This window comes from Apodemus sylvaticus, chromosome 1 (assembly GCF_947179515.1).
Source record: "Apodemus sylvaticus chromosome 1, mApoSyl1.1, whole genome shotgun sequence".
NCBI classification, from domain to species: domain Eukaryota; kingdom Metazoa; phylum Chordata; class Mammalia; order Rodentia; family Muridae; genus Apodemus; species Apodemus sylvaticus.
Window position 1 is genome coordinate 82587352 of NC_067472.1, and position 16312 is coordinate 82603663.

General features: G+C 46.8%; 1 protein-coding gene across 1 annotated transcript in view; it reads right to left on the reverse strand.

The window, feature by feature from the left end:
• The window catches only part of Slc5a11 (solute carrier family 5 member 11), a 39617-nt gene that overhangs the window by 11163 nt on the left and 12142 nt on the right, over positions 1–16312 (reverse strand). The window contains exons 5-9 of the mRNA XM_052174804.1: positions 13957–14061; positions 12247–12352; positions 8738–8818; positions 2746–2951; positions 781–916 (exon numbers count right to left, since the gene is read on the reverse strand). Of these exons, the coding sequence (XP_052030764.1) occupies positions 781–916; positions 2746–2951; positions 8738–8818; positions 12247–12352; positions 13957–14061 (634 nt within the window). The remainder of the gene's footprint in view (positions 1–780; positions 917–2745; positions 2952–8737; positions 8819–12246; positions 12353–13956; positions 14062–16312) is intronic.

Below are 16312 nucleotides of genomic sequence, written 5' to 3' on the forward strand. Positions count from 1 at the left end.
ATTCTCAAAGATTCTAAATGATTTAGATGTAGCTGGACTGGCTAGTGGATGACCACTCATCCTAACTTTTCTTTGCCTCTGTGTAACATAGGTAACACACTCTCCACTTTATGGTCTGTCTCCTTTGAGTTAGTAAGCAGCCTTGGTGCTTTTCAAGGAAAAACAGGTTTGTTATGTGCAGATCACCAGCTCCTGACACCACAGCACCACAGAGGCTCTTAGCCACATCATCCTATTAAGCCACATCACACTATTTATCCCTGTGTATAAACCTCTTGACTGCATTTAAAGAAAAAAAAAACTAGCCAAACATGATAGTGCACACCTGTAATCCCAGCACTTGAGAGGCAGATGTAAGAGCATCATGAGTTCAACGCCAGCCTGGGACCTATAAGATTCTGTCTCAAAAAGAAAACCTTATGGTGTGTGGGGGTGGGGTGGTGGGGGTTGGGGTGTTCCCATAGAGTTATGTCCCCTGATATTTATTGTCACAGGAGGGGCTCCATCAGGCCAACGTTACCGGAATACTGAGCTCAAGCCATAAAGCACAGCACATGACTTGTCTTGGGGGAGTAAGCATGTGGAAACACATGACCTTAGAGTAGTTTGTGGTATGAAGAATGCAGACTCCCACAAGCAACCACCCCAGTGGGTCTTGTCTGCTGAGTCAGCATTGGGGAGCAGCGTAAAGTCTGTAGTTAGATCATGAGATGAGATCATTTCCCAGATCCTGAGACTTGCAGAGGGACTGATGACCTCTGCCCCCAACGGCCTTCTCACCTGGGAAGAGGATTCTGCTGACCATACCAGGAAACACCATTAGGAAGAGAGGAAGCACTTTTAGGTACGCAGCCATCAGGGAGCCGCCTTTGGCATGAGACAGGTTCTTGGCAGCCAGACTCCGCTGAACAATCACCTGGAACAGAGCGAAGGTGGTTGGAAGCTGAAGACGGTGTGCTCACTGGCCATGTGTAGCTCCTCAGGAGGAGTGGTGGAACTGAGATCTGCATCTTTGTTTAGGAGAAAGCATGTCTCTTCACCTTGTCCCTGGTCTGACTGGGGTGGCCATGACTCCTTCACTGTCCCCTCCTCATTACAACCAGAGTTAGACTTTGTCAGTTACAGTTCACTCCAGAATTAACCTACCTCTTGGGCTAACATAGTTAGGTAAAAGAATGTACTGAAGACAGCCCAGTTAAATTTGTCAAAACAGCTTCATTGTGTTGTGTATATTATATAAAATATATATATATACACATATATGAATATATATGCAAAGGAGGGGCCAGAGAGATGACTTAGCAGTTAAGAGCACTAGCTGCCCTTGCAGAGGATCCATTGTCAGTTTCCAGCACCCACATGGTGGCCACAAGCATCTGTTACTCAGTCCCAGGGTATCTGAAGCCCTCTTCTCATTTACAGGCACCAGGTACACATATGGTACACCAACATACATCCTGGCCAACATTCATAGACATCCAGTAAAAATAAATAAATGCTTAGGAAGAAAAAGGGAAGGTGTACTCTATCAGGATAACTCCAGTGGGATCGCTGACTGTGGAGAGAACATGACCTGTCAGGCTGCACCCTGGACATCTCATAGGTAGGGTTCTTAGGGGATGACATCACCTTGATGATGTCACCTGGATGATGTCACGTCAGAGGAATTGTGCACTTTAGAGGTGGAGTTTCACAGCCTGGGTTCAAGCCTGTCTCCTCACGGCCTGACTGTGTGAACCTGCTCACCCAGTGCTGCCTCTCTTTGCCGTAGTATTCTCACCAGTCAGATGAACAGTTTTGAGATTAGGTAGAAGTATTTGGAGTACTCAGGATAGCATCTAACACTTAGTAATCTCTCATAGACAATAATTGCCATACTTTGCATGAAAAATTTTTTCTTTGTGTTCTGCTTTTGTTGTCATTGGGTTTTCTTTTTAAATCTCCTTTCTTGTTAAAATAACTATTTTCCTTACTAACTGGAGTCCTCACTCAGGACCCTAATAAGAAGAATGTTCAGGGGGAGGGTTTATCCCCATCTGGACCATTCCCCTAAATTTTACTAAACTTTATGTACAATGGGCATAAATTTAGGGCAAAGGTAAGGCTACCTTGAGGCTCATTTCTCTGAAGAAGCTTTGAGACCAAATTCCATCAGACAGCCACGGCGTCACAGTGTCGAGGATGGTGCTAAACATAAAATGATGGCTAATGCTATGACTGCAGAAATAGTGACAGAAACTGAGCCAGGGGACGAGTATTGGGACCCAAAGGATTCATCCACTCAGAGCTCAAAAGCCCAGGTCATGACTGGGACAATCTCAGTCTGTGGCTTTTAAATTCCAAACTGATAGAAATTGTAGCAATTGAGTGGTTCTTTTTATTTTTGATTCTGTGTGCTCTCAGATTCCTAAGTGCCAGGAGTGTCTGGGCTGTTTGTTGAACAAATGACATGCACTGCAAATCTTGAAATAAAATTTATCATTTCTTTATCTTCTTATAATGGAGCTTATGACTGGCTCTTCCAGTTACACACACACACACACTCACACACACACACACCCTTTGTGACCAGCAGCTCCAGATCCACCATTACCATTTGTAAGAGTACGAAGGAAAGCAACTGGTAGAGGAGAGGATGGAAGAAATGGAGGAGATGGGAAAACAAAGGGCAGCATTTTACAGCAAAGTCATCCACGGGTGTCAGCCACCCCAAGGCCACGGGAGGCCTTCAGCCAGCTCCCATACCTGATCTGTACACCAGTACCAGAGAGATGGGATGGACATTCCAAAGAGGATCCCGGGCCAGGGGAGATCAGAGGTCAATGGATCTCGGAAGATGTGGAAGGCATCTTCTCGGGGTAGCCCACAGCTGCTGTTCTCACTCCGGTTACTAGCCAGGGCTAAGAAGTACTGGTCCTTCAGGCCTTCCATCCCACCAACAGCTGCAAAACCTAGGGAGCAGAGGAAGCTTGAGATTTCCAGGACCCCATGGAATCCATAACAAGGTAGAGACAGGTGTTGGCCTAGGTAGAACAGAGCTTCTGAGGAATGGTGTCCCATTAACGGTTTTTAGTCTGTCTTTTTCCTCTTGTCTTCGTACCTGCTGTAGACTGCTTCTCAGAATAGTTTTCTGTTAGGTCTATCTATTTATACACAGAGACTTGGGTGTGCAGGCATACGGGCGTATTTGTGTGCAAATGCCGAATTGTGAGTGTCAAGATTAGATCAGAGAGCAACTTGTGGGAATCAGTGTTCTCCTACCACTGTGTGACTGCCAGGGGTCAAGCTCAGGTCATAAGGCCTGACAGAAAGTGCCTTTATCCCCGGAGTCACCTCACTGACTGACTGCTATCTCAGAATGCATGGGCGAGTATATGTATAAAGTAGGAAGCAATCTATCAAATAATAGGTCTCTGATGTTAAATAATAAAATAGTAGATCTTAGAATGGTTTGGTTATGAAACTGTGAACACACACACAAAGGTATTCAAATAGCAAGAAGCTGGGGAGATGGCTCAGAGGGTAAAGTGTTTGCTTCACACACACACAAAGGCCTGAGTTTGAATCCCCAGCATTCACATAAGAGCCAGGCGTCACAGTGATCATCTGTAACCACACCTTTAGGATAGCAAAAGAAGAGGCTGGAACCCAAAGCCTTGCTGCTCACCTAGTCTAGCTCATAGGTGAGCTCCAGGTTCAGTGGGAGATCCCTGTCTCAAACAATAAGGTAGGAAGAGATGGAGGAAGACGCCTGACATCAACTCCTGCCCTTCACATGTCTGCTCATCAGCAAACATACCCACAGACATGTGTACACACACACACACACACACAATCAACAACACCTCTAAGTCATTTAAAAGAAACTTGAGATATCTTTTGCTACCAAAGTGATAGGTCCTGCTAATACCACTGCAGTTTGTGATCTGCCTTTAAAATTGGGAAATGTTGGATGAAGACACCAGAGGCCCCACTGCCTTGTGGCCCACCTGCAGGGGGAGCCACTATGATGTGCAAGTATGTGGTAGAGAGTTGGGAGAGGAAAAGTTGCTGAGCAGTTTGAACATTATTTAGAAAGGTGGAACTGGAGGTGGGAGAATAGTGAGGAACAGCCTGGTGGGAGTAGCCTCTGCTGCCACCTGAAACCACAGTAATGTCCTGACTGGTGCTAGGGGCCATGTTTGTGTCCCTGGCTATGCAGCAGCAGGGGTCTGTGCCAATGTTTGTGGCCCACGTTACCACCAAAGGCAGTTATCCCTGGTCTAGACTGCTGCCTGGGGCCATGGCGATGTTCAATGTCTATGCAGAGTTAGCCCTGATCATTACCAGCTGTGGCTCTTGGGAGAGCAGGACCCATACCTCCTCTGGGCAGCACAGTAGAGTGATCCTGGTAGCAGGATAAGGACAAAAGGTAAGCTGCCAAACCCTTGTCTAGAGAGATAGCTCAACAGTTAAGAGCACTTGCTGGATGGAGTGCTTAAGAGGAATGGGGTTCAGTACCCAGCATCCACACCAAGGCTCACAACCATCTGTAACTCTGGTCCCAGGGGATCCAACGCCCTCTTCTGGCCTCAGCAGATACTGCACACATGCAAGTACACATGTACTCATGCAAGCACACACATACATGCACCCCCACCCTATCTCCACCCCCATACATACACAAACACACACATACACACACACAGAGAGAGAGAGAGAGAGAGAGAGAGAGAGAGAGAGAGAGAGAGAGAGAGAGAGAGAGAGGCATAAACGCAGACACAATATCCAAGCATGTAAAGGAATTTAAACGTTTTGAGAAGCAAGTGAACTTGAACAGACAAGCCACAGCAGATAGCACAGTTGAGTATAGAACTGTACAGGAGCGGATCAAGCCTCCTGAACTCGTCAATCATTGGTGATTATTGGAGCACAAACTGTGGACCAGAGTGAAGGCCAGGGCCTGGGATTCTTTCTCACTGAAGTGCAGATCCTGACTTGACAGGTCAGGCTTGGGGCTGGGATTCCTTTTATGAGCTCCAGGGTAACACTGAGGTTGCTGGCCATGCTACACTCTGGTAGCATCAGGGTACCAAAGAAAACTCCACTGAGATAAAAGACAATGACTTCTGAATTTCGGTCTTGATCTACTCAACCCCTTACAGATCATTTTCCCGGGTCATTAAGCAGCCAATCACACCAGTAGCTGTAAATGACGATGTCATCTCTTTGATTTCAATAGATGTATCTTATATTTTAAATGGCAGCAAGTAACAAAAATAGTCTCTTCCTGTTTTTACAAAGACAGGTTATAGTATCAAAAGTTCTGGTTTCTTCCTTAGAAATTGGACTGTTATGGTTTTCTATTTTTTCTTGAATCAAATTTAATAAGTCACAGCCTACGTATGAACAAGGAATGGTGGTTGTTCTTCGATCTCCACCCGGCTATTTCCTGTCGTCTGGCTGATTCCTGCTGTAATGATGTAAACTTCTGTTCCATAGGGCCCTCCCCACAGTGACAGACTGAAATCTCTGAAACTGTGAGCCAACATAGATCTTTCCTGTTTCTAAGTTGTTCGTGTCAGCAATTCTATTGCAGCCATGGAAAAACTAACACAGACATGAAAACAAAACAAAAAAGAAAAAAACCCTCTGGAAGGCCAGACTCCATCACAGCACAGGTAATGCCCAAGGCATTTGAAGCTGGAGGTGTGCAAAAGGGCTATCAAAAAAAAAAAATCTAAACTTGGCTTAGCCCCTAACTAGACTGGCCCCTCATTAACAACCTGGCCAAAGAGCTAGGCTCGTATCCAAACATAAATTCAGTTTACTCAACATCAAAGGAAATAATGAGATGCCCAAGAAAGAAAGAAAAATGACCTACCGTTTTGAAACAAAGTGATAAAGGCAAACTGAGAGGTGACCCAGATGTTGCAACTGTCAGACAGGAAATGAAAAATAACCGTGATTAATAGGTTATATAGGCTGCAGTGCAAATGTGGGCGATATTCATGACTAGAGGGACAATCTCAGCAGAGATACACAAGGAAGGGCTAAATGGGACTGGGGTCACTTAGCGAGCATAAGAAGGTTGGTTTGTTCCCCAGTAACAGAAATGAAAGAGAAGGATGAAAGAGAGAGAGGGAGGGAGGGGAAGAGAAGAAAAGATGCAAGGGCATGGTGGAGGTGATACAGAGATGGCAAATTGCTCTTCCTTCAGTGGACAAAGCCAAAGAAGCCATCAGCACGCTGGAGAACATGCAAATAGAAATAACTCGTGCTGAAATAGAAAAAAAAGAGACCACAAGAAGGTACGACATAGAGGGTTTGGTGAGACTTGGAACTAACTGGGTGTGGTGACACAAGCCTTTAAACCCAGCAGTAAATCTAACCCTGAGAGGCAGAGGCAGAGGCAGAGGCCAGCATGGTCTACAGGGCAAGTTCCAGAATATCCAGGAGGAAGAGAAGAAGGAGAATGAGGAAGAGGAGGGGGGAGAAAGAAAGGAGGGAGGAGGAGGAGGAGGAGGGGAGGAGGAGGAGAGAGATGGGGAGACAAGAGGAGAGATGAGAAAGCAAAATGTGCCATTAAATCACAGTTCCCCAAATCCCAAGAATCTCAATGAGGATAAACACAACCCCATTTACATATCGTATTAGAAATGCTGCAACTGAAGAGTAAAGTACCCAGGCACAGAAGTTCAGCGACAGCCTCAGCCACACTGAAAAAGAAGCAAAAGGTGTTAAAGGTTAAACAATAAAACAGATGATGCCAAAAACTTCAAGGTAGCCAAAGAGGGGGAGCTGGAGAGTCTCGGTACACGGAGGTATAGGAGTGAAGTGAGAACAGCAGACAGACCTCCCCGCTGCACTGTGGTTCCCCCGCTGCGTGCAGCAGGCAGGAGAGACTCCGTTAACACATTCGGAATCAAGTTCCAACCCAGATTATTACATACAGTAAAGGTGGTTTCAGAAGTGATCAACAAACAGGGGTGTTTTTCAAACATTAAAAAAAATTGCTATAACAGGAAGAGAAAACAGAAATGAAAGATCTTATTTTTCTTCACCAGGGTGTAGAACAGTCTAACTAGAAGCTAGCGAGTGATTTTTGTTGCTTGAAGCATGAAACAAATGTATGACTCTGTGGTTATTTCTTTGAAATCCCATTTGAAAGTTGAAAGTGACATATGTCCAAAACACAGTCAGTGCCCCGAGCAGTGCTAAAAGCCAAATTCTTCCTGTGCCTTTGGCACCTGCCACCACCACCACCCCACCCCCCTCCATCCCCGCTTCTCCACAGACTTCATCAGTTTCACTGCCAGAGGCAAGATGGCTTAGGCCTGAAGTCTGAAGCTGCAGGCCTAGACCTGAGTCCTCGTGTTTTCTTTGTTTTCTAGCATTCTGTCTCTTTGTGTTTCCCTGGCTGACCGTGAGCTCCCGAGCTCCAGCTGTCTTCAGTCTCTCGAGTGTCTGGACTGGGTGTGCACATCACCACACCTGGCTGCCATCTACACTACTGGCCTTGTTTGCTAGTCACTGCCTTGAGTTTTGCGATCTAAAAGACTAACAGGACAGGAAGAAGGCTCGGAGGCGAAGGCACTTGCTATACAAGTATGAAGATCAGAGCGTGGATGCCTGGAACCCTGGATGAACTAGTTGTACGTGACAAGCCACCTGTAATGCCATCGTGTAGAGATTGAATGTCCATGGCAAACTGACTAGCTATACCAAAACGGATGGGTCTATGTGGAGGCTTAAAGACACAAGACACCCAAGGTCAACCTTGAACGTCCACATGCAAGTACACACACCCCATATGTGTGCCTGCACACAAGTAAATATGCATACATACATGCATGCAACACACACACACACACACAGAATAATGAAGATCTCCAATGTCACTGTCCCGAGTTTTACATGGACATGCAACCAAGTGTCATGTGCTTTGACATACTGTGTGACACAGTGACATTGGGTGCAGAGGACATGAAAGCACTGATCTGCTGTCCAAATCTCTTCCATGTCCAAATCTCAAAAGGTCAAAAAGCATCACTGTCTGTCATCGTTTGACACCTCCCTCCCTTTCATTGACTTATGTAATCGTTTATCCACACCTGTATTAGAAAAAGATTGTCCATTTTCCACTCTGAAAAGCTGTCAGTTCATTCTCTGTCCACTACAAAGTGGTCAGCTCTGAAACTGTATACACACAAGCGACAAAACGAGACTCGGCAGGTTGAGCTTACATACTCCTATATGCGTAATGACCGTACTCAAAGAAAGAGAGACAGACCATCAGTATGAGAGGAAGTGAGGGAGGCATGTAGGAAAGGTTGGAGGGAGGAAAGGGAGAGCAGAAGGTGACATAATTATATTTTAGTTTAAAATATTTAAAAAAAGAAAAATAGTAAATTCCAGAGTTGGTGACGCCGTGTGACAGCTGCATAGATCTATAATCTTGGGGGAGGGGCAGACAAGTGATTCCAGAGTTGACCAGCCCAGCCAGTGTAGGCAAGCCAGTGAGCTCTGACTCAATGAGAGACTGTCTCAAAACGTTAAGGTGGGAGAGCGTAGCTGAGGAAGAAACTGGATGTTGCACACTCACATACAAACACACAAGTGATAGCCTGCCTTCTCTCCCCTCCCCCCTCTCTGTCTCTCACACACACCGGAACAGGAAGAAGCAGGTAGTAACTAAACATGCTCCTGTTCTCTGCATTTGCTTACCACAGCTATGAAAACAGTGCGCCCCACTTACTGTAGCCCATGAGGATGAAGGCTCCTACAAGCATGATACCCGTCTGCAGAGCATCTGTGTAAATGACAGCAGCCAGACCTCCTGGAGGGAAGAGCACAGGTTAGGGTCAGGCACGCCCACAGGAGGATCACTCTGGGTTAGAGGGAGTCAAGGTGGAGATCCCACAGATATCGTAGGACTGAGGAGCTTCCTAGATGGCTGCCTCGGCTGGTCCCCCTGTGCTGTGAACATTCACAGTGTTGCTTCAACTTCAGCTCCCAGTGAAGGAGCTGAAGATGATTTCTCTACTTTCGTGACTTGCAGTGATCAGAAGACTAGGGTGGACACGCTGGCATGGGACTCCACACTTTCCCTCTAGGAGCCTGGGACTTTGTAGCCCTGAGAAGAGCACACTTTAAGAAACCTCAGGAACTGTGGTACCACACCCGGAATCCCAGACTGTGGAAGGTGGAGGCAGGAGAGAACTGTGCTTGCTCATGACTAGGCTGGGAAACTTAAGGCCATGTTCCAAAACAAGGTGGCTGGAAGGAGCTCAGAGGCAGAGCACTTAGCAAACCTCGGGTTGAGTCCTCGGCCGCACTTAACTCAGTGGAGAGGAAGCTGCTCCCCACAGCCTAGGCTGGCCACCCACCATGTGAGGAGGCCATCTGTTTCAGCCAGCCTTTCCAGCTGACACTCAAGTATAGTTCCACAAAGCCATGCGAGGCTGCCTGTGCACTTAAGGGATTCACAGGCCACTGTTTAAGCCCCTATAAGGTGCATGGACGCCTTGTGACATGGCGTGTGTGTACTTTTTACACGGTGTGAGGGTACTTGTTACACGGCGTGAGGGTACTTGTTATACACATACTTCCTCACCCACGGGAAGTGGGGCTTGTACTACAGACCTAACTCTGAACCCTTTTTTGTTAAAAACAAAAGTAGCTTAGCATACCAGATATTAAGTTTCACTATGGAGTACTCAAACAAAATTAGTTCTCAATTCTCCTCTCTTCTTTCCCACACCACACTGGGCCCCGTTTGCCACAGTTCCATTCCGCTTACATGTCACCTGTGCCCTGCTGACCTCTGCCTCTCTTCAGGAACACCTACGTCATTTGTGAAAATCGTTTTCAAGAGTTGTACTTTACTTTTTTACTATTTGGTCACATTTACTTGTGTGTACACACATGCCATGGCTCATATGTGGAGGTCAGAAGACAGCTTGAGGGACTCAGTTCTCTTCTTCCACCATGTTGGTTCTAGACATTGGACTCACGCTGACAGGTTTGGTGGCAAGCCCCTTTACCCCCTGAGCCTTCTCTCCAACCTGACACCTTTATTTTTAAGGTTGGAAAAAGAATGTGAGTTCTAGCTATATCAAACAAACCACAATGGCCTAAGAGGATTCTCATTGAATTTGCCCCTCTCAAAAAAATCTTTGTGGGGTTAGCAAGTCCATGTGGACAGAGCAATGGTTCCAGCCTCCTCTGGGTGTCTCCCTCTGTTAGGGGAAAGGAACGCTGACCTGTTACCTGATATGTTTACCAACGGGCAAATTGCTGGGCAATTAAGGGAAACGTGTAGAAGGGTGTGGCATCCTTAATGTCCCCTTCTTCAGCAGCAGTAATAGAGCCCTCTCCCGAGTGATGGGAGACCTGGCTTACACTCTCACCCGAGCTCTCTGCTGTTCTCTCAAGTGAGGCAGAAGTCACGAGAGCTCATAGCTTAGTGCTCTGAGTCCATCCTGTTTCTAGATCACAGTTTGGTACCCACTGAGCCCTTCTTTACTCCATACCGAGGCATATCATCCTATTCCATTGGTCACTGGATATCTGGTGGCACCAGGCTCTGTGTGCCCACCAAGAGGCATGTTCCTGCCCTCCTAGAACCTCCAGCCAAACAGAGGAGAGACTCCTCCATTCAAGGAACTCCAAGACGAAATGGCCATGACAAAGATGAAATGAACATGACAACTGGCTCACTCCCCTCCGACTCTGAGCACTTGGCTTCCAGTAGTCCTTCTGCACTAGGGGCCTCTGTGTGCACTGAGTTGTATTCCCCGCCCTCCCTGATTAGAGCCGCCAGGGGGTGGTATTCTGTGACACTTGGAGCAAGTTTTTTTTTTTTCTTTTTCCTCCAAAGTGCTAATCCCCTCCCCGCCTCCTCGTTTCTCCAGCTCCATAGTCATCCTTGATAGCATTTTATCAAGTGTGATAATAAACTTGATAGCATTTTATCAAGTGTGATAATAAACTCAGAGATTCACAATTGATTTCTTTGTTCTTGATTTGTTTCTTCATAGCCACTAGACATTTTGTGTGTGTGTGTGTGTGTGAGAGAGAGAGAGAGAGAGAGAGAGAGAGGGAGGGAGGGAGGGAGGGAGAGGGAGAGACAGAGACAGACAGACAGACAGGCAGCAGACAGAGACAGACAGACAGAGACAGACAGAGAAAGAGAGACAGATAGGCACACAGAGAGAGTGAGTGTGTGTGTGTGTGTGTTGGGTTGTGTTTTGATATGGGAGAGGTGTTCTGGAAAGACAGGATCTCTGTATAGCTCAGGTTGGCTCTGAACTCCTGCCCCAGGCTCCCAAGTTCTGGAATTATAGGCCTGAGTCAACACAACCAGCTTTATAGTAGAGACTTTTGTTTCACGGGTGTATTTCCATACCCAGTTTTCTATGGCAAATGGCACACAGGTGTCCACACATGTGAGTATGTGTGGGTACACATACACTTGTGGAATGAATTACACTAAGAGGCAGACAAGGGCAAAGCCAGAGTAGACAAACAGGTGACTAGTCAAAAACCAGCTACTTGCAAACCTCCTACTGAACACAAATCTAAGAAGAGAAAGATGAAGCTGTCTACACATGGGTTCCCAGAAGCTCTGCATTGCCCAGCTCTGTGTTACACGTGTGGAGTCCCATACTTGGCACTCAGGAATCTCTCAACTAGTCCTTCTGGAATACCTGAGTAGGAAAACACTGTGTGGCTGTGGGAAGATTTGTTTGGTTGTTGAAACATAGCTCAGTCTGGCCTCAAACTCAGGATCCTCCTGCCTCAGCCTCCAGGGTGTTGGGATGATGGACATGATCCCATCTGCCTTACCTGGCTTATCTGTGGGGCTTTTTTGTTTGTTTGTTTGTTTGGTTGGTTGGTTGGTTTTTTGGATTTGGTTTTTTCGAGACAGGGTTTCTCTGTATAGCTCTGGCTGTCCTGGAACTCACTCTGTATACCAGACTGGCCTCAAACTCAGAAATCCACCTGCCTCTGCCTCCCAGAGTGCTGGGGTTACAGGCGTGCACCACCACGGCCCGGCTCTGTGATGCTTTTAAATAATCCCTTTTCTTATTGGATAACCTTCTTTCCTTTGCAAAATGATTTTTAAAATGTGACTGTTCAGGATAGTGGAGTAAGAATGATATTTCCTGAGTAAATGGTATGTCATAGAAGGTGTCAGGATAAAGCGGGTGGCCCACAGTCCTACCTACCAACTCTCTAAGTATCACCCATGCCCCATGATACCTGCAACAGTATACAGAGCTGTGATTGCCAGCAGCCCTACTATGGCCAGGTACAGATCCAGGTGCAAGGATTGCTGAATGAAGATGGCCCCTGCGTACATGTCCACCTGTAGGATGGGAAGTTGAAGAGTGAATGGATGGGTAGATGGACTAGGGAGTGGATGGGTGGATGGATGGGCAAGAAGTGTGTGGAAGAAAGAGTGTGTGGATAGATAAATAGATAGGCCAGGGAGAGAGTAGAAGAGGGAGTGAATGGGTGAATGGAGGAGGGAGTGAATAGGAGGACTCATGAAGGAGTGGATGGACAGATGGATAGATGAATGGATAAATGGAGGATGGATAGATGGGTAGATGGGTGGATGGATGGAAGAGTGGATGGGTGGATGGATGGATGGATGGAAGGATGGAGGAGGATGGATAGATAGATGGATGGGTGGATAATGGATGGACAGATTGATAGATAGATGAATAGATGGATAGATGGATAGATGGATGAAGGAGTGGATGGATGGGTGGATGGATGGATGAGGGAGTGGATGGATGGATGGATGGATGAGGGAGTGGTTGGATACAAGGTCCAGGGAGTTGATGAGTGATTGAAGAGGAAGGAGTGGATTATGATGAGCATTCCCAGCAACTCCCCATGACCAGGCTCTCTCCCAAACTCTAACAAATACAGAAAAGCTACACACATTATTTCCCCAAGCATCCCATCCTAAGCTGGAAGAAGGGGGCTCAAAATGAAGCCCCGTGGGCAGTTAATTTTGAGAGACCCTCCCTGCACTCTGGCAACAGCCTCATGGCCTTCCCACTTCTGCTGTCTTCCTACCTGCCCTCCTCCACACTGTGACCTGCGTGTTCCAGCCAGGGTGGTCTCATTCACCTGTGTGGCTCACGTCATCCACAGTAGGTAAGAGAGAGCTGTGCGCCAGGTCATTCAATGCTGGCCAGCTGTTAACCTCATATTCTTTATCACTTTGTATCTCTAGGGCTTTGGACTCCATCTCTTAACAGATCATGATTTTGTGCATCTTCCAGCTTTGGCTTGTGTTGGTCTAGCCATCTGGATGGCAGTGTTCCTCTTTACAACTGGTGGGTTGCTTCTAAGATGAGACTCACCCTGTGCCAGACTATAAGAAAGCATTCTAAAAAGACCACCTTGAATCTGCAGCCAGGACACAGCCAGTTGCTACCATTTGTACTAGATGAGATTTCTTCTGCCCTTGCAGGACAGTCATCCATGTGGGACAAGAACATCACCACCTCCAGAGGTGACATCTTGAGGTGATTCTGCTGAGCAGTCAATGCCTGGAGGTTACAGTGCATCTGGTGTTTGCCACCTTCCTGGAGACCAGCCCATCCAAAGGTCAGCATGAGGCATGCCCAGATAGTCCTCAGCACATCTGATTAAGATCTGACCACTCTCTCGTTTCTGGAGGAATTTCACAAGTGCAGGGAAGTGGGGGTGGTTCTTAGGTCTTCACTCATGCTGGGAAGTCACCAAACAAAATTTGGCAGGCCTAGAGAGGGATTCCTTGCCTCTGCCTGCCCTTTATTCCTGATTCTTCTGCCTCCTCCCCCGTCTCTATTCCCTCTAACTTCAAACCTGCCCCAGAGAGAGGTGATGTGGAGGAAACGCCTTGCAGTGCCCTGCGGTTGGCATCTCGCAGGGCCGGAGGAGCATGGCGAGGCCGTGTGTCTGCCACCTTACCGAGATCTTGGTGAAGATATAGATGAACAGGTAGAGCACTGCCAGAGTGATGGAGATCCTGCTGCCCCCGAAGCGCCGCCTTAGGTATTCCGGCATCGTGGTTACCTGGGGGTTGAAACTGCTTGTAGCCCTCAGATGGTCATGAGCATTTGCTTCCCAGCCTAGCTGCCAGCCCCGCCCACCTCTCCCATCCCCACTGAACTCTGACACACAGAGTATCTTTTGGGGCTTCTCCATGGGAAACAATGAGGAACAGGACTTGAGGAGGGGCGGACTGTGCAGGCATTTGGATCTAGATAGGGCTCTGCACCTAACTTGTGTTTCAGGGGTGTGTGTGTGTGTGTGTGTGTGTGTGTGTGTACATGCGCATGCACATGTGCGTAACAACTGGTGGAAATCAGAGGACAGCTTGCACGAGTTGAATCTCTCCTTCCATCATGTGGGTTTGAGGATCAAATTCAGGTTGCCAGGCTCGGTGGCAAGCACCTTTCCCAGCTGAGCCACTTCATCACCCAAGACGACTGTGTTTCTAAACAAGAGGCAGAGTGTTTTCCATCCTAGGCTGGATTTCCATAACTTTTTTTTTTTCTATTTAAGCGAACTTGCCTTTTTACTTAACTTTATACTAAAAAAAAAAAAAAAACCCAAAACAAAACTTTATACTTTTGATTTTTTTGAGGGGGAGATTTCAAGACAGGGCCTCTCTATGTAACTCCAGCTGTCCGGGAGCTCTCTTTGTAGACCTTCAGACAGCCTGTCTCTCCCACCCAAGTGCTAGAAGCACCACCATGCCTGGACATAATTTTTTTTTAACAGTGTTAGCAATTGAATTCTGGGCCCCCTTGCATATTAGGTACTCCTGAGCTATACTCCAACCCTTGAAAATGAAACTTAAATTACTACTAGAAGTGAAAAATCAGTCCCAATTTAAGGAAACCCAGAAAAATGAATAGAGGAAAGATCAGGGAATACAGCAGGCATTGTCTGTTCTCTTTTAGCAGCTTCCTGTTGCAGAGAGCCGCTCTTGGGTACAGAGGGAAGGTATCCATGAGCAGATGGGCGGTACTAACTGGACATGGCAGGGAAGGAGGAGGAGAGGGGAGGAGGGGGAAGAGGAGGAAGAGGAGGAAGAAGAGGAGGAGGAAGAGGAGGAGGAAGAGGAGGAGGAAGAGGAGGAAGATGAGGAGGAAGAAGAGATAAGGATAACATGAAGTTTTAAGGGACACACTGAGGCAACCCAGGGTGTGAAATTGGAGGGGAAATGTAGTATATGATCATAATATGTTGTATACATGTATGAAATTCTCAAAGAATAATTTTTTTAAAAAACAGAGAGCAAGAGATAACATTGCTGAAGTACTAAGGGCATCCAGGCTGCACGTGAGACTTTGCCCTTTGTCCCAAGATAAGATGAGCGTGCCCCACAGCATATCACATAAACACACACAATGACTGCATGTCATTAAAAACAAAATAAAGCTCACTTCAAAAATTAAGGGGAAGCCGGGCGGTGGTGGCGCACACCTGTAATCCCAGCATTCTGGGAGGCAGAGGAAGGCGAATTTCTGAGTTCGAGGCCAGCCTGGTCTACAGAGTGAGTTCCAGGGCAGCCAGGGCTATACAGAGAAACCCTGTCTCGAAAAAAACCAAATACAAAAAACAAAAAACAACAACAAAAAAAAAATTAAGGGGAAAAAATCCACCAAACAAGGTGGTTTATGCTTACAATCCCAGCATTCAGGAGGCTGGGGCTGGAAGATTAATAAGAGTTTAAGGTTATTCAGTAAGACCCTGTTACAAAATAAAATAAAATAAGAAAATAAAGAGAAAAATAAAACCCTGAAAGACAATGGAAAGAAAAGTTTTGCTCCATGGAACAGTGTAGTTGGCCCCACAACCAACACTGAAATTATTACAGGAATCCCTGTCTTCCCATCCTCCGGGAGAAGCAAGGAATTCTGGGAACAGAATTATAGCCTTGAGAAATGGTGAGCAGCGAACATGTTCATCCAAGAGGCGCTGAGTTCTGACCACTCCCAGACATCTGGAATGGGAGGCAGAGGCTGGAGTAGTCACTACCACGTGGTACACTCCAGGGACTGGGCCGTCCGGGACGCTGAGAACCATGATTTCGGTTGCAGTTTTTAAAGGATATAAAATGTTCCTCTGGGGGTCACTCTGGGACCTGGGACCAGCAGACATTCTTCCACAAGTTCCCAGGTGTCAGGTGATGGTGATAATCATGGGGTGCATGTTTACATTTGGAGAGGCCATGCTGTGGTTTGGACTCACATCTTCCAAAAACTCACATGGAGAGGGCTTGGTTCCCATGGATTTAGTCAGAGAAGTCATTGGA